The following is a 27,444-nucleotide window of genomic DNA, read 5'->3' as shown; positions in this document are numbered from 1 at the left end:
GAAACATCGTTGCTAGAGGAAGTATTTTACCTCCGGTGCCTAACCAGAAAATACATGGACAAGAGCTTCCTAAATACTGTTATGCTGTCAATATTCTGGAGGTCATAGATCCATCATTCGTGTTAACCGAACCAAGTGGCGAGTTTAAGTTATTAGGGGAAGCTGAATATGGTTTTGTGGCATGGCCTAAAGATAACGGTTCCATCCTGATGACAAGGTTAGTTTCTTAGCTCTTTTGCTTTATTAATCAAGTATATAAATTGTTTTTACATAAATTGTTTATTCAGTTTGATTAAAGAATAAGTACGAGACAAAAATATATTAACACCTAAATGGAACATGAATGCCAGTGTAAATTAGAAAATTGATATTTGGTTACGGATTTTATTATGGGCGTCAGCTGTGAAAAATGGCGCGGCCTTCAGTGAAGTTGGCTTTATTACATTGTTGGGAAAATGACTTTTGTCTGTCTCTTGTTGAGAATTCACATGACAGACGAATTCGCCTTGGATTTAGAATATATATATAATACATTTAATCTCTTGTTGCAGGAAACTCCACAGCATGGAAAACCTCATAAGCAACCAGAACCAGTTTAAGATTTTAAGAAGAAATTGTACAGTAATAAACTGAATGAGGAGCACCTAGCAGTCAATCCACATTCGGGGAGTCATGTAGCCTCTGAAAAGCTTTCTCAGAAGACTAAAAAGGCGCAGATAAGGTTATATGCACCAACTGTGCATAAGGCATACCAACTTTCAGATGGGCAACAGAGGAAGACAAGGTTTGGCGCGTCGAGAATGTCACAACCTGATCCATTGCATGCAGAGACACCACCATCAAAAAAGTTGAAGAAAAACTGATGATTTTTGGATAAATGCTCTTTAATTATTTTATTTTTGCTGACGCTTTGAAAGTTGTTTTCATTTCTTGTTTCGTTTGCTAATTTTGTCATTTAGAAGAAGGTGATGTATAAGAATTCTTTCATTACTTAGGTACTGGAATCATGAAATAAATCAGATAATTATTTACATGTTCACAAACTTTACAGAATACAATATACTCTTGCAAATTTATTTATTTATGAGGTGTGCATTCTTTAGGAAAAATAAATATAATTAGCTGAAATAACGGAAGAGTAGAAACATACAGTTGTTCTCCCCTGTAAACAATAAGAATCAATTTATCACTTTAGGTCTGATCTTATTATCTCCTTGCCAATACTTTCAACAAAAATACGAGTTTGAACAAGTAAAGTGCTATTGAAAGTAAAGTACTTCTATACGACGATGTTAATGATAATGATCTTTGCGTGGATTTGGATGAGAATGAGGAACCAGACTAATCTGACAAAGAACCTGACTCATCTAACAAGTTCTTTGCTTTTTTAAACAGGGTTTTTGATGTGTGAACTTTTAGTTTACGTATTTTTAAATATAAAGCATTTCGTCTGACCATTTTGTTTTCAGTGGTGGTTGTATTTATTTTTTAAGTAATGCACTAGATGCATGTTTTTTACGCTGATAGATAGGTTGACATTTATGTGATGAATGATTCACGCTGAATTTTTATGTTTTCTGGAAATGATGAACATGAAAATGGATGAGTTTAGAATAATATGTTTCCTACATAGGTGCCACTAATAATTCATATGTTTCCTCCCTAAACCAAGAATAATACAGAAGACAACCCAGCTTAAAATTATTAAGTAAAATATTATTCAAAATAAAGTAAATTTTTTTTCTATGGCCTCTTCTTGAGTTGATTAGAGATAGGAAACTAAATTTCGAAAATTTTGGGAAACAATTTTATCATAACTGTCTACGATAAATTCTCTCATAAAATAAGGAAACTAACCATATTGGTTACACATCAAAAATGTGGAAATAAAAAAAGAAAAACACCAAAAATATTTTGTTTGGCGGGTGATGAAAATGAATTTTACTGGGCGGGATGATTTCAAAAGGAAAATCAATTCCAGCATGATGGTTTGGTTAAATTCCAAAAAGAAAAAGAAAGATGAGTTCGATCTACTTTTTCAGTTTTTATTACTGGATTCATTCTCTCTATGAAATCATAATTCTGCTACTGTCTCTAATCTTTACAAGGAACCTACCTCTTCAGACTCGATCTTTGTTGTTGGTATTATTTCTATAACCCATTATCGAATGAATATTAAATTGATGTTAGATTTTTTATTCGATCTCATGGAATCAGATCTTAGATCTTATAGGTTTACTAGTTAAAGCATGATTAGGATTTTTATTCTATTACTTCTTATAGGTTTACTAGTTAAAGCATGATTAGGGTTTTTATTCTATTTTTACTATCTCTAATCCTTACACGGAACCTACCTCTTCAGACTCGATCTTTGTTGCTGGTATTATTTCTACAACCCATTATTGAATGAATATTAAATTGATGTTAGATTTTTTATTCGATCTCCTGGAATCAGATGTTAGATCTTATAGGTTTACTAGTTAAAGCATAATTAGGGTTCTTATTCGGCTGTATCAAATAAAAAGTTAATGACAATCACGGGTTGTACGATGAGATGTGATTTTATTTTGTTACAACAATATTGTTTTAGGCTTAAGTTACATGCATGAACTATTATAAGATTTAGGTAAGGATCTTTCTTTCATGTTACTTAGTTAGGCTTTACTAGTTAGTTAGGTTTTATAAAACTTAACAATGCTAATTGTTTTCTCGGGTTTTTGTTTTTGTTTGGGTTGGATTTAGATATAACTCTACTTTGATCAATGATGTTGTGTCAATCATATATATATATATATATATATATATACAAGGCTTCTCAAGATTTAATCATTTGAGTCTTTGTTACTTGGCGAGCCTGTAACATCTGCATTTTAAGTTGCCACTTTTAATGATACCATGTTGTTGGTTGGCCAATTTGACTATCATCTTCAAGCTAAAAATGGATAATCATTATGTGGTGCTTTAGTACTCTTGGATTTTGTAACAAAAAGTTATATAAGATCGTTTAACCGGTAACTTTTGCTTTGTGGATAACACAATATTCATGAGGATATTTTGTGTGTTGCAGTGATGTTTTAGCCTCAAGTTACATGCATCAATGAGTTCATGTTTGTTTTCTTTTCATATAATAGAAAATAGGTGTAACACATGTTGTCTATCCTGTTAGGTTTAGCTAATGTTTTCCAAAATAAGCTCAAATTCCTAACTGAGATGCACGTACCTACACAGCTTTTGTCATGGAAGAAGATGATTACAACGTGCTCCCAGAGGAGGACCAATGGGATGATGAGGTGGATTCTGATGGTGGTCATATAATTGAATTCAGTAGTTACCTAGGTTATTTGGCCCGTGATATGGTTGGGATAAAACATTTATGTTGGAAGAAGTCCCTGCAACAACAAAACAAAATATGTGGGAGGAAATTCTGGTATGCATATGCGGTTATCAATTCGTCGTTTTTGTTGTCGAACTGTGAGTCTGTGATGAACATACATTAGTTGTTATTGCAGTTTCATTTTGAGGTGCCCCATGAATATAATCGAGCGGTCATGAAGCGTCTACCTGTTCAGCTGCGGGACTTCAGAAGGAAATTGCACAATAATCATGTAAAACCTTTCCTGGAAAGACCGGACAAACTAAAAACTTTCCCTAAAAAGTACGAAACGGTAATGGACCAAGAATACTGGGACGAATACCTTAAGTATGTACTAGAATCGCCTATATTTAAGGTATGGAATACACATTGCAATTTCTAATTTGTGTTTCGTTCTTATTGTCTATCCCAGCATACTAATGAAATCATTTTTATTTCCTCTGCAAGAAAAATTCGGAGAAGGGAAAAGAGGCAAGATCATAATCCAAGTTCCCATATCGGATGGGACGAGGAGGATACTCGGGATTAAAACTAAAATTACCAAGTATGTTGTCTTATTTATTATAAACTGCACAGTAAAATCGGGCATATCAGATACTTCTGTTTTGTATGTCGGGTTGCGTGTCTCATATATGCAGAAACTTATAACGGTATAGGGATGTGTCCTCTTACACCAATCTGTAATTTTGTCACATTAGATGCTTTGGAATAGGTTTTCTGTTTTACACAGTTAATATCTGTGCAGATGTAAATCCTTACTTGACTAAAGAATAAGTATGAGATAGGAATATATTAACACCTAAATGGAACATGAATGCCGATGTAAATTAGAAAATTGATATTTGTTTACGGATTTTATTATGGGCGTCAGCTGTGAAAAATGGCGCGGCTTTCAGTGAAGTTGGCTTTATTACATTATTGGAAAAATGACTTTTGTCTGTCTCTTGTTGAGAATTCACATGACAGATGAATTCGCCTTGGATTTAAAATATATATATATATATATATATATATATATATATATATATATATATATATATATATATACATTTAATCTCTTGTTGCAGGAAACTCCACAGCATGGAAAACCTCATAAGCAACCAGAACCAGTTTTAGATTTTGAGAAGAAGTTGGACAGTGATAAATTGAATGAGGAGCACCTAGCAGTCAATCCACATTCGGGGAGTCATGCATGCCGCCTCTGAAAAGCTTTCTCAGAAGACTAAAAAGGCGCAGAGAAGGTTATATGCACCAACTGTGCAGAAGGCATGCCAACTTTCAGATGGGAAACATAAGAAGACAAGGTTTGGCGCGTCGAGAATGTCACAACTTGATCCATTGCATGCTGAGACACCGCCATCAAAAAAGTTGAAGAAAAACTGATGATTTTTGGATAAATGCTCTTTAATATTTTTTTTTGCAAACTCTTAGACCAAAGCTCAACATTTTTTACTGTGTTATTAATAATAATATGAATTTTTGGCATATATGAATTTCAGATTTAACCACAATTTATAAAGTATAAGAGAATTTGGATAGTGCCAGGGGATGGTTTAGATGCGTTATATCTGAACGGCTTAGAGGCGTCACATGCGTAATACACACTCTTCCAGATTAATTGGCGTGGCTAAACATAACATAAAGACACATTAAGCAGATATAAATTGGCGTGGCTAAATATCATATAAAGCCACGTTATATGGCATATCTGTAGGTTCTCCGATGAACGGCTCCCAACGTTACATGTGGACGGTCAACGTTACATCTGAACGGTCAATATTTTATCATCTTAAACGAGATCCAATGATTCCTAATACAGCCACGTGGATGAAGGTAATTGTAAATTGGTGTGGCAAAATATCACATGTTGCCACGCTATATGGCATGTCTATAGGTTCTTCAATGAATGGCTCACAACGTTACATGTGGACGGTGTAGGATGCATATAATTTAACGGTCAATATTACATCATCTAAAATGATATCCAATGATTCCTAATACGGCCACGTGGATCAAGATAATTGTAGATTGGCGTGGCTAATTTAATCATGTTTACCACATATTTTATTTTATTTGAGAAATACATTTTTCATCACCAGCAAGTTGTGGTATGAACAATTTGTTGGTCTCTTCATTATTATTCATGTAGTTCTCTTACCTTGCCATTAGCACTATTTGTAAGAGTCTTTTTCTTAGGTTATTACGCAACATAGTAGTGTTGCATTGAAAAGCTTGATGCAACATGGTGTTGCATCGAAAAATTGATGCAACATTGGAGATGTGTTTCTTTGTATTGCCGGATATTAGACAGATATACTGCAACTGATACAACAAAGAGCATATATGTTGTGAAAAAATATAAAATAGAAATATTAGCCACACTGTGGAGCAGTACTCAGCCCGGACACGCTATTTTCGTGCATTTGTATATATTCAACATATTCAGTTCGGACACGATATTTTTCTGCATTTGTTGTATACATTCTCGGATTTAACTTCCAGCAGCAGTCTTCTCTATTTCTTCTCCTCTGTAATAAATATGATCGATCTCCCTTCAAGATCAAAATAAATGAACTTAGTTAACGTGCGGCAGTAAGAAGATCCAAAATCGATAAACATTCAAACGGAAAAACATAAAGCGGACTGTTGAAATGCTGAAAATTAGGTAAAGTGGGACCAAAATCTAAAGGAGCTGATTATTGGGAATGAGATATGGGTCGATCAATGAAGTCAGTGATGAAAAGTGAAATGATGACCGTAATTCCAAATCCCAAACGTGTACATCTTTGCTTCTTTTCTCTATTTAAGGTATAGACTATAGACCACACATTACAGAAGAAACTAGCTGACTAGAGAGAGAGGGAGAAATGGGCACTGCTGGGACGGCATCAAGTTCCACGTCAGTTCATGCAAGGGATTCCAATGATCAACATGCCCAAGCAGATCATGGTCATCACGATCATCATCAAACCGATGATGCTAAGGAACTTGATGCTGGTGCTCTATTTGTTCTCAAATCTAAAGGTAAAAGACATATTAAATATTCATTACAACACCACTACGCAACCTCCTTAAACTTACTTTTTTCAAAGGATTAAGCATTAAAGAGCTAGCCATTTTCGTTGTTGATTTTGTTATGGTGTTTTAATTGTACTATCTTCAGGTTCATGGATACACACTGGGTATCACCTTACAACATCAATAGTGGCACCACCGCTGCTCAGCCTTCCATTCGCCTTCGCTTCACTTGGTTGGGTAGCTGGAATCATATGTCTAACCATCGGAGGTGTTGTAACGTTTTATTCGTACAACCTCATCTCACTTGTTTTAGAGCATCATGCTGAGTTAGGAAGGCGTCATTTGCGATTCAGAGACATGGCACGAGATATTTTAGGTATTTACATATATTCTTCCCGGTTTTGGGTTGGTTTTAGGATATTTTTTCTTTTCATGTCGACTTTTGTGGTATAGTGGTCAAAATGTTAGTATGATTTGAGTGGTTCGATGCTATTAAAGACGAAAGATGGCGTGATCATAATGGTGCCATTATGAATAAGAAATAGGGCAAATTAATAAAGTGTCCTGCTTCAAACCAATATTAAATAAACCGGCCACACAAATTAAATCCTTTATAAACTGACATTTCTGTTAAGTATAACACTTGGACCCACCAATTTAGTCAGAGGTGTTGACAAAGTCCAACTCGCCCTATAAAATTACCACCATAGCCTTACCCAAATAAGAGACAGGTTGGTGTTATCTTTTCCCATTTCTTCCTGTCTCTTTTTCTCTCTCGATTTTTTTCTCCGTTCTTCTCCTTCATCCTTCTTTTCTGCTGAAAATTGATTGCAACTGAATATTAAAGAAGATGATGAAACTGGACTGTTCAATACATATATGTTAAAGAAGATATCTAGTGAATATTAGGGTTTTAGAGAGGGGTTTTGATTTTGTGGAGATGAGGTACAAAGCGGGTTTAATTCAGAGGAAAACAAAAGTTAGGGTTTCCTAAAGAATTCCGAATAGAATTAGAAAACGAAATTGGTGATGGTATTTATTCGAGTATTGATTCAACTCATAAAACTAGGTAAGTTAAATTCGGGGTTTTGTAATTGATTTGTTGTTTTATATGAAATTGAGCTAATTGAATCACAATTAATGATTGGGTTTGGTTCTGATTGGAGTGAAAATGGTTGCATGAGGTTAAATTTTGATTTCACAAGGAATTAGGGTTCATACTATAGATGAAGTTGAATTCTTCTTATGATGCATATATGTAATTGTTAGGTTCAATGGACGTGCTATGTTGGAGGAGACAATCTTAAGTTGCAGGAATGGAGTTGGTGAGGAATTAAATGTTGGAGTTGGATTTCAGGTGTGTGCAGCTGTATAATGGTTAAGGTTCTGGTGGTGAAGTTGCTAGCGGATACTGTAATGTTGTTGTTGTAGCTTTAGATAATGATGAGAAGGTGTTGGTAGTCACTGGCAAGGATATAAAATGGATAGTTGCTAACCAAGAAATAACCAGTCTATGATAAGTTGCTTGACTTGAGCTAAAGTTATAGGTGATTTTGATCTGAGATGATGGCTCAAATGGTGTTGTTGTTAGATCATTTTGCAGCTGAAATGAAATTGCAGGTGCAATTGTAATTGGTGGTTGTTACAGGGAGAAAATGAGAAGTGACTGCAGTTGTTAGATCATTTTGCAATTGTGCATAGATTGTTGTGATCATGAAGCTGTTGCAGGTCTTCCAGGTTCAACAGAATACATAGATCAATGAGTTTTATTTGTTTCTAATGTTGCTTGTAGAGAATGACATAGAGAGATGGAAGGAACGAGCTAAGAGGGTGAGCTGTGAACTTATTGGAAGTTGAGTGCTGTCCTGATTATGCAGTTTCCAGCAAGGGTTCAAAGAAGTAAGTCATGAAACAAATGGGAGAGATGGTGAACACTAATGGGTTGGTGCAGCTGGCAATCAAGAGTAAGATGAATACAAGCTGAAATGAAGATGTTGTGATGACGTAAATTACAAGAAGAAGAAGATTGGGAGATCTTCTTGAAACTGAAATGACATCTGTGCTATAGTTAGCTTCGATTTCAGTTAAGTTGAGAAGGAGAGTAGGAGGATGGCTTGTTTGAATGGGTCTTGGTTGAGGAGAAATGGAGTAGTTCTGGTGGGCAAGTATGAAAATGCTCCAATTTTGAGTTTTTCAGTGATTCAATTAATGGAGAATAACACTTGAGATTTTTTTGGTTTGATTTTTTTTTATCTTGTTAATTTCACATACCGAGATTGTAATGTTTTTCATGCTGATTTTGTATTGATGAATCTATTTAATTTCATTATGGGTTAATTTGTGTATTTGGTCGATTATGATTCTTGATGATGATTTTTATTGGGTTCAATTTGGAGGAGAACACGTTACAGTTTTGTGAAGAAGAAGATGAACTGGTCATGGTTAACTAGGTAGTAACTCAGTCTCTTGGTATGATTTTGACTAGGTCGGGTTAGCTCATAAGAGGAGTAAAATGTCTTTTATTAAGGAGGTTAACTGACACGTATGCATTTAACAGCCGTTACCCATTTCTGAAAAAAAACGGGATGGAAAATGTCAATGTCGGCCAGTTTATAAAAACATTCAGAAAAACGGCCATTTTTTGAAATAGATTACCAAAATATGGCTACTTTATTAAAAAGCCCCAAGAAATAATGGTGCCTATTTGACATTGATAGGTTAGGGATAGGATCATAGGACCCCTGCTCGCATTTCTGAATGTTGATCATGGTGGTGAAAATGAATAACGTGGGGTACCAAAATATATAGAAATAGAAGTCTGGCTTGGTTTGGTGGGTGGATGGAAGGATAGGCACGTAAATCTTACGCACCTAATTTCGGACAGACTCTTTTGTTTTATTAGTTTTTGGAGACGGAAATATTGACATGATTTTTTAGACGTAAAGTTGGACTTCAATATTAACACGTTACCCAAATGTGTCTAAATTATGCAATCTTTTAGGATACATATCTTTTTTACCTACCTTCACATCCTTATGGTTACGGGATCCTACTGCCAGAAGATTCACATTTCTGTTCAAAATCTTGCTGTCCTGTGAATGATCTTTGGGTCATTTATAAAATGATCATATTTTTTGTAATTCCGGTATAAAATGATCCTATTTTTGTAAATTGGTTATAAATTGATCCTACTTGATCCGACATAACAGTTTTTTTTAAAAGGCGGGATTAGTTGTTCCCAAAATACCCTCGCTCTTAACTCAAGCAAATATTAACCACAGTTAACCCATCACTGACGTGGTGGACATCTCGCTGGCGTGGTTCATGTTGCTGACGTGGCAACAATTTTGTAACCAGAATCTGGCAGACTAGCTCAGGCTGACTGGTCTAATTGCCAAGGCCTGAGCCATTTGCTTTCATCGTGCAGCTCACTAAAATAGCACTTCCATCTCATAACAACATCAAGCTTGGCTGCATTAAGACGTCACTCAGCTACAACCATCACCACTGCAATACAGACCTTGTTCTTGTCCTCAACTACAACACATGAACCATCTTTACATACTAGCACCAGCTTCAGCTCAACTCATGCAATGCTTTAAGCTGCAATAACCATCTCCACTACAAATATCCTCCATCCCAGGAACCACCACATATAACCATTCCGTCAACTCCACAATACTGCACTACAACAGTTGCAACCGCAATCTTCCATTCTCTGCAGCACGAACTCATCAACACCATCAGTTCTTACCCACTCATCAGCACCATCTTCTCTGCCAGATCAACAATCTCTCGCTGCATCCACTAGTAGACTCCATTAGCTCACAACCATCATCAAACGCATTGGAACCAGTTGGAACCAACATCTCTTACTCAAACCAACTTCCTCATTTCTCAGCACTGCACCTGCACCTGAGTCTCCATCATTGGCAGCATTAGCGTTGTCTTCTAAATCTCAACATTTGAACTTTACCGTTGCAATTCAATTCCTTCAACCCATTAGCTTACAGCTCCAAATCCTAAGCATACATATAGTCTTCATACTCATCCATCTGTTGCAGTCCTTTTCTCTCTTCCATTCATCACTTCAGTCCACACCTCAACTCCATCTCCTGCAATTGCATCTGTTGCTACTGCACCGTTACTGGCAGCATCAACATCAACCTATAAACACCAGGTACTGTTGACTTCAATCACCGACATCCACATCCAGCTCAACTCACAACCATTTTTGGTCTTGACCTCAGCTTCCAACTCATAGCCACTGCACCTGCTCAACTGCAAACTCAGCTCAACAACCATTATTATTCTCTTTCCCTGATTCTTGTAGCTTCTAAGCCCATCTCCCTTCATCTGAATTCACTAACACCACCAGATTCTCAATCTTCCCTGTAATACATGAATTCCCCATAAATCAGCAACATCTCATGAAGAACCCTAAATTCATCACAAACTCAAATTACCAACAATTTTTGTAGCTTCTCGAACTCCAACTCCACATAACCCCTTTTAAATCTTCAAATGAGAAAAACTCATCTCTAATTTCTTCTGGGTTTCAAGATGAAAAACAGGTTATAGAGAATGTATCACATTCTTCAACCCTAAAACTTCTTACTAGGTTCTTCACATATTTCCTACACGGACACATAATCAAATTCAATACACAAATTAGTAACAGATAAAATACCTAATTGATTGTAATTAGGGATTACGAAATTGTCTATGAAAAATTTCACTTTTTAGGGTTTATGAAACAAAACCTAAAACATCGAATTAGGGTTTCTGAAATCAAACTGAATAAGCATGTGATTACCAACCTCATGATGTTCGCGTACATAGAGACAATATCTTTCAGGAAAACCACCGTATTTGCAAACCAGTTATCTTCCGTGCTTGAAAATCTTCACAAAATACCACTATATATGGATAAAAACCATACAAACCATACATAATCAATTCATAATATGTTTGCGATGAAAACCCACTCGAAATCTGTCTTCTTCTCTCGATATTCACTGAATCGCCATTTTTGCAGAGGTTTAGAAAGGGATAGGCAGAGATGAAGATGAAGTCGAAAAATGAAAAGGGAAATGAAAACCCTAAGTTATTCTTGCTTTGACCAATTCTAACCGTCTGTATTTCCTCGAGTTTCCTCAATCGCACGATCTAGGGTGCAAGATGTAACTTATCCTGGCCGTATAAGTTATTCTCTAAATTAATACTAGCCAGATCTACGGTATCTAATCCTGTGTGGTTAGGTTAGGGACATATTTATAAATGGACGACTGCCTTTAAGTCTGACTCAGTGGGTCCCAGCAAGTTAACACTCATTTTAACGGAACTATGACTCTTTTGTTAATGAATTGTAAGAGTAGGATCATTTTACAAACCGGGTCCTAATAGCAGGACTGTTTTATACGTTTCCCATAATCTTTTTTCATCGGACAAGTAGAAGATGTCAATCAGGAATTTGCATCTAACACTGGTACAGGATACCAAAATGCTTCGGGTTACTAAACCAACTTCGAGAAAAGAGTCATATGAAAATGCACAGTGTAGTTTAGAACTTTAGACTTCTGAATTATTCGCAACTAAAAAAAAAAACTAGAAGAATTGACACATAAAAAATAGAAGTTATTAATTTAAAGAACACGAGTTACACGAGGGGTGTCCTCTGGAGGGCAGTCATTTACAAATTACAATACAAGTAGTAACCATATTTCTGGTCCAGCAGTAGGGTCTTTTGTTGTCGCCGAATCAGCTCGACATTTGCATTTTGCAACAGCGTCGGCCACATAATTACCCTTCCCTATAGACGTCTGAATTTAATACATAACGGTTTTCCCCAATAGATAGTAACAATAACTTAGACTGGAGGTTTTTGTCATGAAGATTGAAATGTAACCGTGAGAGGCTTGGTCTGCAGTGTAGTTAGCATTTCCGTGGATTACTTATGCAAAAATGATAGATTGACCGGGAAATTGCACCGTCCATCTTCTCTTGTCTCACAATTACAATTGAGCCCCTATAATTTCTGGTGGTGGGGTCCAGTATTTAATGTGAGACGCGGGAAAGTGTCTGGCCCCTGTCAACCTACAATAACTGTTAATCATGCACACTCCAGTGTTACGGATTGACTAGTCTATTTGATCCAACTGGTTAGGTAGCTAATGGATGGATTAACTAGCACGCGTGTTAAGAATCTTAATCCTTCGTTGATTGTTTAACATGATATTCAAATGTCAGGTGCATACTGGATTGTCTACAAACTGGTGAATTGATTTGTTTGAAATTTCTTTCCATAATTATGCACTTTAAAATCTGTGTTGATTTGAGATCCATTGGACACTCCAAGTTAGCAGATAATGGGTTATGTTTGAGAAGAGCTGCTTTCTAAACTAAGCCAAAACGCCAATTTTTAACCACTGTGATTTAAAATGGTTAGGCAGGTCCAAGATGGGCTCGATATTACGTAGGTCCAATTCAGTTGTTAGTCTGTTATGGTGCGGTCGTCGGTTCTAGTCTTCTTGGAGGACAGTGTATGAAGGTCAGTGCACTTTTCATCTTTTTATTAGAGCAGAGGGTAGAGCCACTCCTCCGAAGTGGTCACTCTCCTCCAAAGTCTCATTCAGGTGAAGGAGAGAACTCAATGTAGACAAATTTCCGGCTGAATAGAGACGACACTCTGGATAGATTGCACTCCTATCTTGGTTACAAAGATGAAACCTGAGCTATCATGCAAAAAAAATGAGCTATCTTTTTGTCTGTTACTTTTGTTGCAGACAATTTACTTGTTATCAGACCCAGTAAATGAGGCCATGAAGTTATACCACTTTGTGATGATATTCGGAGGTCTACTTCTGATATTGGCACAAATCCCATCTTTTCATTCTTTGAGGCACATCAACCTCATTTCTTTGCTGCTTTGTCTTGCTTACAGCACCTGTGCCACGGCTGGTTCTATCTATGTTGGTAAGCAACCTAAACACATTTACCATTATTGTGAATTTAAGTTTAATTTTCAGGTATATATAAACACCGAGCTACTTCACCATATTGCTATTTGCGATGCATATGCCATAACCATGTTCTAAGACTCAGTAGTTTAGCAGATGTGATTGCATGATTATAATAACAAAAATTATTTTGTGCGTTCATAGGAAGTTCTTCAAAGGCACCTCCCAAGGACTACAGTTTAAAGGGTGATTCCGTCAATAGGTTGTTTGGTGTGTTTACTGCCATTGCCATTATTGCTACAACCTTTGGGAATGGAATTATCCCTGAGATTCAGGTTTGGGTCCTTCGTTCATATCTGCCGCTAAACAGTAATCGTTTTTTGCGACAAGGTTGAGTTTAGTTGTATTCTTGAACCTATTCTAAAACGGCTGAAATATTTTACAGGCAACTTTAGCGCCCCCAGTAAAAGGGAAAATGTTTAAAGGGTTGTCAGTATGTTACACTGTGGTAGTTGTTACGTTCTTTAGCGTTGGCATCTCAGGCTATTGGGCGTTCGGGAATAATGCAGGTGGAATCATCATTAATAACTTCAAAGATGACAAAGGAAATTCTTTGGTCCCGAAGCGGTTCCTCTTGATGACCAATGTCTTCATACTTTTACAACTATCAGCAGTTAGTGTGGTGAGAATCCTAGTTTTAACAATATCTGCTCCATATATGTTTTGTTGGTTAAACTTCAACATATAAGTCACTAACAAGCTGGTTAGGACAAGATTAGGAAATTGATGTAATCCTAAGGGAATTAGAAGTCATCTAGTTCTAAGAAAAGGAAAGACATGTAATAAGGTAATAGGATTAGGAAAAGGAATTCATAGTTCTATATATATGATCACCAAAGTTGTGATTGATCATATGAACAAGATTAGAGCTTGTGTTTAGTTTTGAGAGATTTTCTAAACATCAATAAACAGAGTTGTCTTTATATAACCTAAGTTTCATCTTGCAGTTGCCCTTAATTGGCATCTGAGCTTGTTTCTGAGCCATGGAAAACGAAACCACCATTGTGGGTGCAAAACAGTTCACACCACCATCAATACAAGTTCCAATCCTCAACGCCACAAACTACACAGTATGGGACATGAGAATGAAGGTACTGATGAAAATCTACAAAGTTTGGGAAACAATTGATCCTGGTACATTGGACCCAGACAAAAACAATGTTGCCATTGGATTACTCTTTCAAGCAATACCAGAATGTCTTGTTCTACAAGTTGGTGAACAGGAAACTTCAAAGAAAATTTGGGATGCAATAAAGGCACGTAATCTCGGAGCTGATCGAGTTAAAGAAGCCCGTCTGCAAACCTTAATGTCTGAATTTGAAAGAATGAAGATGAAAGAAACTGATACTATTGATAGCTTTGCAGGAAAGATATCAGAGATAGCCTCAAAAGCTGCGTCACTTGGACAATCCATTGATGAAGATAAACTGGTAAAGAAGTTTCTCAATAGTTTACCAAGATCCAAGTATATTCATATCATAGCTTCTCTCGAACAAGTCTTAGATTTAAAGAAGACTAAATATGAAGATATAATTGGAAGATTGAAAGCATATGAAGAGAGAATCTTTGATGAAGAAAACAATGGAGAAACTCAAGGAAAACTCTTGTACACAAACTCTTACCAACAAAACTCTGCGACAAGAGGAAGAGGTCGTGGAAGAGGTGGTAGAGGAAACAGAGGCCAAGGAAGGGGAGGAAGGTTTAACTCACAAGATAGAACAACAAGTCAGAATGATCAAAACCAAGGGAAAGAAAAGAAGGATAGATCAAACATTATTTGTTACAGATGTGATAAACCAGGACACTTCTCCTCTGTATGCCCTGAAAGAATACAAAAGATGGAAGAAACAAACAAGAATGAAACAAGGGAAGCAGATACAGCTCTTCTCATGCACGAAGTTGTATTCTTAAACGAAGGGAAACTAATACCAAAGAACTATGAATCAAAGGATGGAGAAGAAGGAATCTGGTATTTAGATAATGGAGCCAGCAATCACATGACTGGTAAGAGACACTATTTTTCTGAACTCAATGAGAAAATCAAAGGACAAGTGAAGTTTGGGGATGGATCTTCTGTAAAAATTGAAGGGAAAGGATCAATTCTATTTCAGAGCAAGACCGGAGAACAGAAGCTTGTCACAAACATCTACTTCATCCCAAACTTACAAAGCAACATTCTAAGTTTAGGACAAGCTACAGAATTTGGATGTGATGTTAGAATGCGACAAGATTATCTAACAGTTCATGACCCAAGTGGAAGACTTTTAGTTAGAGTCTCACGCTCACAGAATAGACTCTACAAGATAAGTCTCATGATTGGAAGGCCATTATGTCTGAATATGAGACTGGAGGATCAGACATGGAAGTGGCACGCAAGGTTAGGACACATAAGCTTTAGAACTTTAAAGGCAATGTCTCAGAACAAGGTTCGAGGACTACCACAGATAAATGATGAAGCAAAAATCTGTGAATCATGTTTAGTTGGGAAACAAACTCGTCAAGGTTTCCCAAAAGCAACAACATTTAGAGCCTCAAAGCCATTAGAGCTTCTTCATGCTGATTTATGTGGTCCTATTACACCACAAACCCTTGCAAATAACAAATACATATTTGTTACTATAGATGACTTCTCAAAATATATGTGGTCTATTCTTATGAAAGAAAAGAGTGAAGCATTTGACAGATTCAAAGCTTTCAGAAATCTGATAGAAAAAGAGTTAAAAGAGGAAGTCAAAATGCTTAGAACTGATAGAGGAGGAGAGTTCACTTCCTTAGAGTTCAACAAGTTCTGTGAGTCAAATGGAATCAAAAGGCAACTCACACACCATATACACCACAACAAAACGGAGTGGTGGAGAGGAGAAACAGGACTCTAATGGAGATGACAAGAAGTTCTTTAAAGGCTATGCAGGTACCTAATTATCTGGGGGAGAAGTGTACGACACTCCACATACCTAATAAACAGGATACCTACGAAAGCTCTGAAAGACATGACTCCATATGAAAGTTTGCGAAAGAGAAAACCAAACATAGATCATTTAAGAGTGTTTGGTTGCAAAGCATACGCAAAAGTTGATTCTGCAACTCTTAAGAAACTGGATGATCGATCTCAGACTCTTGTGAATCTAGGAATTGAGCCTGGATCCAAAGCTTACAGATTATTCAATCCAACAACGAAAAGAGTGTGATAGTGAGTCGAGATGTGGTATTCGATGAAAAAGCAAACTGGAACTGGAAAGAAACTAATGATGGACCAAGTAGGGATCCAGGAATGTTTCACATGAGATGGGGTCAAGTAATTGATGAAGGCGAAGGACCCATAATCATCAATACCAATGGAAACAATGATGTTAATCAAGAAGAAGAAGAGAATAATGAAAACACTGAGAATAACGAAGAAGAAGAAGAAGAAGAAGAAGAGATCGATGAAATAACTCAACCCATTCCACTGCGAAAATCAACAAGACAGATACAAAAGCCACAGTATCTGGAGGATTATGTTCTTCAAGCTGCAGAAGAATGTGAGATTATGCTACTTTCTGTTAATGATGAACCAAGGAATTTTCAGGAAGCAAAGGTCTCGACTAAATGGACACAAGCATGTAGAGAAGAAATTATTTCAATCAACAGAAACAAGACTTGGTTTCTAGTTGATAAGCCAGGTGGGGTAAAAGTGATTGGTCTTAAGTGGATCTTCAAAATAAAACGGAATGCTGATGGTACTGTCAACAATACAAAGCAAGGACTTGTAGCTAAGGGATACGTTCAAGAATCAGGCATAGATTTTGATGAAGTTTTTGCACCAGTTGCTATAATTGAAAAAATACGCTTATTAATTGCAGAGGCAGCATCAAACTCATGGTAAATTCACCACTTAGACGTTAAGACAGCATTCTTACATGGTGAATTGCGAGAAGATGTGTATGTTGAACAACCAGAAGGTTTTGAAGTAAAAGGACAAGAGCATAAGGTTTATAAGTTATCAAAAGCTCTATATGGTCTAAGACAAGCTCCTCGATCCTGGAATACAAAGTTAGATCAAATCTTAAGAGAAATCAGATTTGTTAAGTGCTCTAAAGAAACATCAGTATACAGAAGAGAAGAAAAGGGACCGCTTCTTGTGATTGCAGTCTATGTAGATGATCTATTTTTGACTGGCAACTCCCTTAAGGTGATCAATGAGTTCAAGAGAGAAATGTCATCAAAGTTTGAGATGTCAGACCTCGGAAAACTCACTTATTACCTTGGCATAGAAGTCCATCAAGGAATAGATGGGATTCAGATTAAACAAGAAGCTTATGCAAGGAGAATTCTGAAAGAAGCAGGACTTGAAACTTGTAATCCAACTAAGATACCAATGGAGTTTGGACTTAAAGTTTCAAAGGCACAAGAAGAAGCAGAGATTGATTCAACGAGTTATAGAAGAAATGTTGGATGCCTTAGATACTTGTTACACACAAGACCAGACTTGGCTTTCTCTGTGGGAGTAGCAAGCCATTATATGCAGAGTACACGCAAGTCTCATGGTGATGTAATAAAGCAGATATTAAGATATCTAAGAGGAACAATCAGCTGTGGATTGAAGTATGGTCGAGGAGGATCAAAAGGAATTGTTGGGTATAGTGACAACAGTCATAATATTGACCAAGATGATGGAAAAAGTACAACTGGTCATATATTTTATCTAGGAGAAGCACCTATTACATAGTGTTCACAGAAGCAAGACACTGTAGCCATCTCATCCTGTGAAGCTGAGTTCATGGCCGCAACAGAAGCAGCTAAACAATCAATATGGCTTCAAGAACTGTTGGGTGAAATCAAAGGAAGAGAACCTGAAAAAGTTCTCATCAAGATTGATAATAAGTCTGCAATTGCACTCACTAAAAATCCAGTGTTTCATGGGAAGACGAAACACATTCACAAAAGGTATCATTTCATACGAGAATGTATCGAGAAGGAGATCATCAACGTTGAACACATACCAGGAACTGAGCAGAAAGCAGATATATTGACAAAGGCATTAGCTCGGATCAAGTTTGAAGAAATGAGACAACTGATTGGAGTACAAGATATGTCACGGGTAAGGTTGAAGCTTAACGGGGAGAATGTTGGTTAAACTTCAACATATAAGTCACTAACAAGCTGGTTAGGACAAGATTAGGAAATTGATGTAATCCTAAGGGAATTAGAAGTCATTTAGTTCTAAGAAAAGGAAAGACATGTAATAAGGTAATAGGACTAGGAAAAGGAATTCATAGTTCTATATATATATGATCACCAAAGTTGTGGTTGATCATATGAGCAAGATTAGAGCTTGTGTTTAGTTTTGAGAGATTTTCTAAACATCAATAAAGAGAGTTGTCTTTATATAAGCTAAGTTTCATCTTGCAGTTGTCATTATGTTTAGAGTACTTTGGTCTTTGGTGCTAATAACTCAAAACTCAATATGCACAATTAATTTTCTTAATTGCAGGTTTACTTGCAACCCACGAACGAATTGCTAGAGCGCAATTTTTCTGACGCAAAATGCGCTGAACTCTCAGCAAGAAATGTAATCCCAAGGTTGATTTCTCGAACACTGTCAGTAGCCCTAGCAGTGACAATTGCTGCAATGCTTCCATTCTTTGGAGATATTAATGCTTTGATTGGAGCATTTGGGTTCATGCCTCTTGACTTCACATTGCCGGTCATTTTCTTCAATTTGACATTTAGGCCGTCTAAAAGAGGATCCGTGTTTTGGTTAAACCCACAGTAGCTGTCGTGTTCTCGATACTAGCAGTTATAGCAGCTGTAGCAGCAATTCGACAGATAATTCTTGACGCCAAGACTTATCGTTTGTTTGCCAATGTATAACTTATAGCTCTTTTCTAGTCTGAAACATAATCCTGTAATTTGCAGTTTTTTGTTTTTGTATTTATAGGATCAATCTACATGCACGCATCCTTCGTTTCGGGAAGATGATTCTGAGTTCAATGAAAATCATTGTAATCTTAAGTCTGTGGGATGTTTAGCCCACAATGTCAAAACCTGTGTCCGATATTTCGTAAAGATGATGCATAATCTTATTTGCTCAAAGTAAGGAGATCTTGCTGTTTCAAAGAGCGGAGTCAAGCTCATAGAGTACAACATAGAATCTACAGATATGAAACATTTCCTTGTCACCTGGTGCATTGCAGACGCCGTTTTGAACAAAAAGAAACAACTAAGGTCTGCACACCTGAGCTACCAGAAATGCTGAGTATGAGTCCGCCATCCATAAGTATTCTCCGCAGGCGACATTTTCGGAAACATAGTCCACATACTTGTAATCAGCCTTATAAAACTCAAATTGTTAAGTCCTTCTGAAGCCACCAATGGTTGTTTAAAATTCAAATTTATAAATGTACTCATTGAGCTCCAAAACATCTCTAGTGACCTAATAATCTAGGCACTCTGGAAAAGAAAACTGCGACTAAAACACTACAAAGAAAATAAAAAGTATTTGTTTTCTGCTGAAAACAGTTGGGGACCCTAGAAACATAAGCTTTCTAACCCTACGGCTACAACAAGAAAAGCCTTGGAGCAAGAAGATTTTTGATATGCGGTTAAAAGATCCAACTATAAAACTCTTCTCTCTGAAAAAACAGAAAAAAAAAAAAACTATGCAAATGAAAACCACAAGACATATAACAACAACACAACATAACCCCATTCCCGTCAGTATATAAGCAGTGGAAGCATAAATGCAGTACACCAACTCAATATCATCTAAGTAGCCTGTTTCGCTTACTGTATTATCTTGACACAAACCCTGCCACAGAATAAAAGCTCATAAAATGTTGGTGGTGTTCCACGAGATAAAATGTATGAAATAGAACTGGAAATGAAAATTAAGTTGTTTACCTTACTATGGCAATTCATCGGCCAAGCTCACATTAATGTCAGGAGATGGTTTTGCATCTGAATTGGATGTAGAACTTCTTTCCAGATTACTAGCATTTTGCAAGGGATTGGAATTAAAAAGTTTATGATTGTTTGTCAAAATATTTTCGACTTCCCCTTGGTTTTGTTCCGGCAATGTAGAAGTTGGTGAAGCAATGTTAGTATGAAGATGATCACTCGGTACTGCTTGAGAAATGGGTTTTGCAGTTGTAATTACATCTGGAGAAGCTGCGACTTTAGATGCCAACGGGGAAGGTTCGCGGTGACACTTCCTTTTTTGAATACCCCCTGGAATTGGTTGCATAAAACTTCCCAGCACAACCTAGTAAGCAATAGTATTTCAGATATGTAATTGATCAAGGTATAATGAAAAAAAAAAGTTTGTTTTAATTCCAACGTAGAACATGCGTCATTTGTATGTTCATAAGTCTAGTCTTGTACAGAATTGATGAAACTCTTTTTTTAGAACAAAAACTCAAACTTTATCTGATGGCATAACTGTAGATACCCCAAATTTAGCCAGGAGGCTTGGCGCATACTAGACTGCCATGTGTCATGGATGGCAGTAACTTGAATATTGGAGCGTCATCAAGACAGGTCAGACTGAAATTTTGGGGTTACAATGGAGAGATGTGTCATCAATCTAGAGATGTTGTATTCTTGTAAAGTAAAGTTTTAACCCCAAAAAAGGGGTCGCAATTTTGTACTGTGCTACGTACAGATCACAGCTAGAACTGTACATATAAGTAACCATTTGTTTGTTTATCAACTTGTTTGTAAATCTACCATATTGTGAACTAATCCTATCACTACTTAGCATTCCCATTGCTCCATGGTATTCCATATATGAAGGAAATCGTCCACACTGAATATCTCTTCTTGTTTGTGGAGGATATTAAGCAGTCAATGCATTTAATATTTATAACCCAAGATATATCCGTAGTCCATAGTTTAAGAAGCATAGTAGAATGCTATACACATCCCATAATCCATACTTCAAGATGCATCACTATCAGTAGGAAATGTTGCAATTCAGTTACAGCAAGGACGATTTACCTGGATGGGGCTAGCAGCGGTTAACAAACCAGCAACCCCTCCACCGATAACACGGCCATCAGCACCAGCCAGCGAGACACTCAACCCACCAGTTCTAGTACGTAATCCAACACCCTCATCAGTGAACGAGAAGGACCCACATAAAGATAGTATTTCGAAACGACCCTGCATCGTAAGATAAGGGTCAAAGTAATTACAAGTCCTTCCAAAATGTTGTTTGTCTACCTAAATTGTGCAACTAAACTACATAGTAAAGCCTCCACACACTTTCATGCTAGAGATGCAATCAAATAATAGACTAAGAGATCTTAAGTATTAGATACCTCAGTACATGCACATAAATTCAATGAATTCCCAAGAAGAGTAAAAAAGGAGACTAGTTAGAGATTGATCATTATTTACCTCATATGTCAACATACCACCAGAAGTACATGGCTGGCTAATGGTAACATTCGAAACGGCTCCATTTGCTGAGAGAATGCAAATTGCCCGAGGACTCTTTTGTGAAAACTCAAATATCTTTCCAGCAACATCCTAAAACAGAAACACAAACACACTCACAAGATCAGGTCCCTTTAAAATCCTCTTCCAGACTAATTATTAAAAATTTAAAACACAAAAGTAAGTTTCATCAAGAAAAGATTTACCTCTCCTGTATTGACATTAACCACATGTGGAGTGAAGTTTGCCCCAGCAGAATTAGTTACCCATTCACCTTCACCAAAAAAATAAATTAATAATACTTGTCAAAACTGAATCATAAACTTTCAACTATTTAATTTGATTTTAAGAAATTAAGTAAATTATTTTTTATGGGTAAAAATCCCCTCTTTTCCTCTGCTTTGCCCTGTTTCTAGCTCAATTATACCAATCAAAGAATAAATCACTAAGCAACAACAAAAACAAACAAAATATCATATTTCATTGACCAAAATCAAGCTAAAAATAAAATCAAAATGTAAAAATAAAATAAAATAAAAAACATTTTGGTTACCTAAAGAAGCAAGAACATGTCGATTACCGGAACCAGGTGGTCTACCTCTACCCCTTTTATCAGCAGAGTAATTATTTGCAGCACCGGATGGAGGAGTAAGATTAACAGGTGAAAAGAAATTACTAGGAGAAGATGATGAGATTGAAAATGCACTAGTCATGTTTCCGTCTGTGCTATACTTCCTGGGTCTCCCTCTTTTTTACCTTTCCAATGAAATATTTTCCATTCCTCCTCCTCCATTGTTACTTGCCATGGTTTTTTCCATACTCATGTTTACAGCCATGTCCATCACTTGTGGTAGTACTACAAATCCTCCTCCACCACTTACTGGTGATTCAGTTTCAGTATTTGGTGATGACCCTGAGACTGTGCTCTCTCTTCCTTCCATGCAGAACTTTTAGAGACACAAAAATATGGAGGTATTGACAAAGAAAAATCTTATAAATAGAGATTAATTATAATGGATAAGTGAGGAAGAAGAAGGGGAAGAATAATATCTAGTTTTCAAATGAGAGAATACTCTGAAAATGGCGCCAGAAGAAACAGAGATTAAAATCTGTTTTTCATCTGAAAATGGAGAAATTTCATAAAAGCTGCTCAATATTTACTACTGGTATGTGGTTTTTGTTAGTGGAGAAGAAATGAAATTACACGGGTTAGTCCACGAGTGAGTTTGGGGGAATTTAATGTATTTTGAGTATCTGGGATTTTGAGGGAGTGTAAGAGAGTGTGGGGAGTTTAAGAGAGTTTGGTGTTTTGAGTGTGAGGAGTTTGAGAGACTCTCCAGAAATCTCTACTTTTTTGAGAGATTTGGAGTGAGGGAAAAATACAATATAAACTCCCTAGAACTCCCCGGAACTCCCCAGAAACACCAACTCCCTGTCATTCTAATTTTAACGACTAACAGGGAGTTTGAGAGTTTCTTTCAAACTCCCCCACGACTAACAGGGTTTTCTAGGGAGTTCGGGAGACTCTTCTAAACTCTCCCACGACTAACAGAGATTTCGAGAGATTCCTTTGAACTCCCCCACGACTAACAGGAAAAAACCAAACTACACCCAACTCCCTTGAGGACTAACACCCTGTTAGTTTATAAAAGAAATATAAACTTATTTTTAAAAATGACTAATGTACCCTTATTCTAGGTTTACCAATTTAAAATAAGGGTATATATTTTTTCATTAAGTGTATTTTCTCTATTCTCCAAGATTGTAAGATTTTTTGGTTATCAGAATGTATAAATTATTTATCTTTTACCAAGGCAAATAAGTTAAGTTTATCTGTAAATCGAAATTATCGAAATATATTATTTTGTAATTATACTTAACCGAAAGTTACGGAAACTTTCTGACGCACCAAACACTTATATTTCCTGGTTCATGCACAGGATGCATGTGCATAGGTAATATTTTCTGCTTCAAATATTGACAAATCCGTCTTCAATATTTTATTAAATATAATCTTCTGTAAGATTTTATTTTCAAAATGACAATTTTTATGAACAGATTTTAATTTGGAATAATATTTTTATTTAAGAAATTTCAAAATTACAAAGTTATGGATTCACACAGTTAAAATAAAACATAATTATGATATTAAATCACAAAGATCTTATTTAATAAAAATTATAACAAAATAACAATATCCAATAAGTTTTCATTCACTAGAACAATATAAATCAGTATTTGGAGAAAAAATAATATTTTGGATTATATTTTAAATTTTTACATTTAAGCAGGTTAGAAATTGAAAAGAGACATGTTTATAGAGCTGCAGCCGAAAATAATATACTGTCAAGAACTTGTTAAACTAATTCACTGGAAGGGTTTAAGCAAGCAGGCAACTAAGCAAGAGTTTAATATTGAAAATTGAGTGTGGGAATGATGAAGTGAGTAGTAGGCGCACAATTAACGATGCACATCCAGTCAACTGTAAGCTGCTCTGTACAAAAACAAAAATTACCACTTAAATGCTACAGGTTTATTAAATCATGTTGTGAAAATTTGTTCGAACCCTAAATTCCTTACTACGGAATTGAAAACAACCTAAAAAATAATAAAGAAATAAATTAAAAGGTATTAGAAAAAATTAAAAAAAAACTAGAAACAGTGAAAAAAATAAAGAGAAATCAAATTCCTGCCAAAGCAAACTGCGGTTTAAAAGTTGTCGGGAAGACCGTTGACGGCCTAGACTATTCTTTTCTTTCTTTCTTTTTTTGTATGAAAAGAAAAAAGTTTAATCCGATTTATTAAACAAAGAAATTATTATGGTAGTATAACATTATAAAATTAGCCACAAAATACCCAGACCAAAAGCAAGCCAAGAGGTGAGGACTCTATTTTCTATTTTTCTTTTTCAAGATGTACGAAATAGGCTTGTGCTTTCGAAATTCGAGTGCTATCATTAAGATTTTGTGGAAAATCTGGCGCCAAATGGAATATAGTCTTAAGTCCTAACTAGGGCTGCACAGCGGGTAGGGTGGGTAGGATATGGCCTATACCCGTCACCCTACCCGTTTATTGGCGGTTAAGAAAAATTTCACCCGCCACCCTACCCGCCATTAAACGGGTAAGATCCTACCCAACCCATTCTCTGGCGGGTCGGGTAGGGTAGGGTGGCGGGTATAACCGTTTTTTTTTTTCTGCAGGAACAGATACATCATCAAGTACAACAGAATGGGCTATGTCTGAGATGATGAAACTGAATTACAGGAACTAAACTAACAAGAGAAACTGCTGGTTCTTGTTGTACAGTTAAGAGTTTTCTGCATTTCTTGAGCAAGTAAATCTACGTTTGGTGATCCAGAAGATGAACCTACTTCAGAAATTGAAGGAGGAGGAGTCGAATAAACGGGTGTTGCTGGTGTTGTACCTCTACCCCAAACACCACCACCGCCATGACCTCCAGCTACACCACCACCAGCACCATGATCTCCAGTTACACCACGACCAGCAAGTCAATCCACGTTTGGTGATCCAGAAGATGAACAAACTTCAGAAATTGAAGGAGGAGAAGGAGTCGAAGATATGGGTGTTGCTGTTGGTGTTCCTCTTCCTCTTCCCCAAACACAAATACCACCACCACCACCACGATCTCCAGTTTCACCAACACGATCTCCAGTTTCACCGCCTCCAAGACCTCCAGTTACACCACCACCACGACCTCCAGTTACACCACCAACACGACCGCCAACATTTTCACCACCCCGACCACGACCTCCAGTTTCACCACCACAACCACGACCTCCAGTGAAGAAGTAGTGGTGGTGGTAGTCACTGGGATTTGGATCTGCATACTCAGTCAGATGTATCCATATCTATAGAATGCCAATCCAACAACATGTCAACAACGATCTTGAATAATGAATGTATATATCTTTAGGTATTTATTTAGACTACTATGTATAAAGTTACTGGTAGCTTATACGGTGTAAGAACTCTCAAAGATATATTCGCAGTCCTGTCTGTTGGTGACAAGCTCTGGACATTTGAGTGAGACTTGTTAGTTTTGCGCTGGTATTTTCCATATCTTGTAACAGAATGTAAGAAACTCTGATAAATATGATTTCGATTAAGAGTCGGGACTCAGGTGATCATTCTACTTCATCAGTTCTTTGGTGATTTTTCTACTGAGGTTTTCATCCGTTCAGGTTCAGGTGCACATGCCATATTTGATGGTGTTACGGGGAAGCCACATGGGGGCTTGATGAAGTTGGGACTTAAGGTTTAGCAAGATGACCACTATATAACCTGACCACTTTCCTTCATTCCAAGGACTCCAAGTCTGAGACACTATTTTCAAATTATAAGAAGCTAACAATTCATGTCACAGTTGATAGTTATAATACTTACATGAAGTAGAAATATAATAGTTATACTATAATCATCATTTATACGACATATAATAGTTATACTATATTCTAAGAAACTGAAAACAACAGAGACTTGACAAATGTAGGAGAATAAATGTAGGAAATTCGTGTACCTGACTCTAAGACGTCATCCTCCTTCTCTTCAGCTCCAAATGTAGATGGATCCATATCAATCGGTGTCCTTAACCAGTTTTGTAGGAGAATCAATGCTTCCACAGTTCGGGGTTTTAAAGAACTTCGGAAATGACCAAGTATTCGCTTTCCAGTACTGAAAGCAGATTCACTTGCAACTGAAGAGACGGGAATAGCAAGTATATCTCTTGCTATAAGTGATAGAATATCAAATCTTGCAGCATTGCTTTTCCACCAAGTCATTATATCAAACTTCGAACCATTTTTGTTGTCTTTTGTTGGTGAGTAAATATGTTCCGATAAGTATCTTTCCACCTCTGATTTGTCAACATCCTCCGTTATAGATAACTGGGTTTTACGTTCTTCTCTATGGGCCTTATGTCTTCTCTTTCTATGTGACGTAGAACTAGAACTACAACTCTCTTGACTAGGACTACCACCAGTATCACCTACGGACTCTGACGAGGCTAACACACTTCCTACACCTATATATTCTGCCTTATAAGCTGTGAATAATTCATCTATGGAGGAAACAAGACCAGGGTAGAGAAACCCCCAACAAGTGAATTCAGAAAGGCAATAAAAATTGCAAAGGATATTGTTACACATACAAGTTACCATTGATGGATTCCATAGAGCTTTCTCAACTCCAGGAATACTGGGTACAGTAAGAATAATAATTAAATACATCCAAACCAAAAACAAAATTTATTTACGATGAAGCTTGATTAGATGAAAGATGACTAAACTGATGTTGGTTTGATGACCATGTACAGGTTGGAAAACTAGTTGCTGATGAAACTAAAAGGAGGTGACTATCATCTAATCTATTCACAAATTTGTTGGAAATATCGAACTAAAGAGCAAAATGAATATAATTTAGAGATTACTAACTTTGTGTTTTATAATCATGTTGATAGTTAAAGAGAATGAAATTTAAAATACCTGTAGAAACTGAACTAGGACTCGAGCATTAGCCCAGTCATACTTTTCAGGAGCATGCACGCGAGGCTTTTTCTTCTTGGCTTTTGATGAGTGCCAAATATTGTATATATTTATC

General features: G+C 36.6%; 2 protein-coding genes, 1 long non-coding RNA gene and 1 pseudogene across 5 annotated transcripts; 2 read left to right on the top strand and 2 right to left on the bottom strand.

Annotated features, from left to right (window-relative positions):
* The first annotated feature begins 6,195 nt into the window (after positions 1-6,195).
* LOC113298777 (GABA transporter 1-like) lies at positions 6,196-8,736 on the top strand. Of its 3 annotated transcripts, none has more exons than XM_026547603.1 (3): positions 6,196-6,397; positions 6,537-6,767; positions 8,184-8,736. In XM_026547603.1, exons 1-3 carry the CDS (start codon positions 6,241-6,243, stop codon positions 8,246-8,248), a joined length of 453 nt encoding a protein of 150 aa, XP_026403388.1. In that variant the 5' UTR covers positions 6,196-6,240; the 3' UTR covers positions 8,249-8,736. The 3 variants fall into 3 exon arrangements, with proteins under 3 accessions (XP_026403388.1, XP_026403387.1, XP_026403389.1); XM_026547604.1 differs by having other exon boundaries at positions 6,197-6,397; positions 7,661-8,736; XM_026547602.1 differs by having other exon boundaries at positions 6,537-8,736.
* A 618-nt stretch (positions 8,737-9,354) lies between these two features.
* Positions 9,355-11,453, bottom strand: LOC113298778. The gene is made up of 2 exons (XR_003334387.1): positions 11,212-11,453; positions 9,355-11,028 (listed from the first exon to the last, which is right to left on the bottom strand). It is a non-coding gene; the product is annotated as an uncharacterized LOC113298778 (long non-coding RNA).
* A 1,399-nt stretch (positions 11,454-12,852) lies between these two features.
* LOC113298776 (GABA transporter 1-like) lies at positions 12,853-19,220 on the top strand. Its single transcript, XM_026547601.1, has 5 exons — positions 12,853-12,941; positions 13,177-13,366; positions 13,555-13,685; positions 13,796-14,032; positions 18,884-19,220. The coding sequence occupies exons 1-5, from the start codon at positions 12,936-12,938 to the stop codon at positions 19,163-19,165; spliced, it is 846 nt and encodes a 281-aa protein (XP_026403386.1). The 5' UTR covers positions 12,853-12,935; the 3' UTR covers positions 19,166-19,220.
* Positions 19,221-20,102: 882 nt separating this feature from the next.
* Positions 20,103-22,869, bottom strand: LOC113293085 (annotated as a pseudogene).
* Positions 22,870-27,444: the final 4,575 nt, after the last annotated feature.

Source organism: Papaver somniferum, chromosome 7 (assembly GCF_003573695.1).
Source record: "Papaver somniferum cultivar HN1 chromosome 7, ASM357369v1, whole genome shotgun sequence".
NCBI lineage: Eukaryota > Viridiplantae > Streptophyta > Magnoliopsida > Ranunculales > Papaveraceae > Papaver > Papaver somniferum.
The sequence above is the reverse complement of the archived record's forward strand: the minus strand, read 5'-3'. Positions and strand labels throughout refer to the sequence as shown.

What these genes read in the sequence shown, in the direction of transcription:
- LOC113298776 (XM_026547601.1), top strand. An exon ending in GAATTATCCCTGAGATTCAG is followed by an intron (nt 13,686 to 13,795) that starts GTTTGGGTCCTT and finishes AATATTTTACAG; the next exon opens with GCAACTTTAGCGCCCCCAGT. An exon ending in AACTATCAGCAGTTAGTGTG is followed by an intron (nt 14,033 to 18,883) that starts GTGAGAATCCTA and finishes TCTTAATTGCAG; the next exon opens with GTTTACTTGCAACCCACGAA.
- LOC113298777 (XM_026547602.1), top strand. Translation starts at nt 6,241, where the DNA reads ATGGGCACTGCTGGGACGGCATCAAGTTCCACGTCAGTTCATGCAAGG. An exon ending in ATTTGTTCTCAAATCTAAAG is followed by an intron (nt 6,398 to 6,536) that starts GTAAAAGACATA and finishes TACTATCTTCAG; the next exon opens with GTTCATGGATACACACTGGG.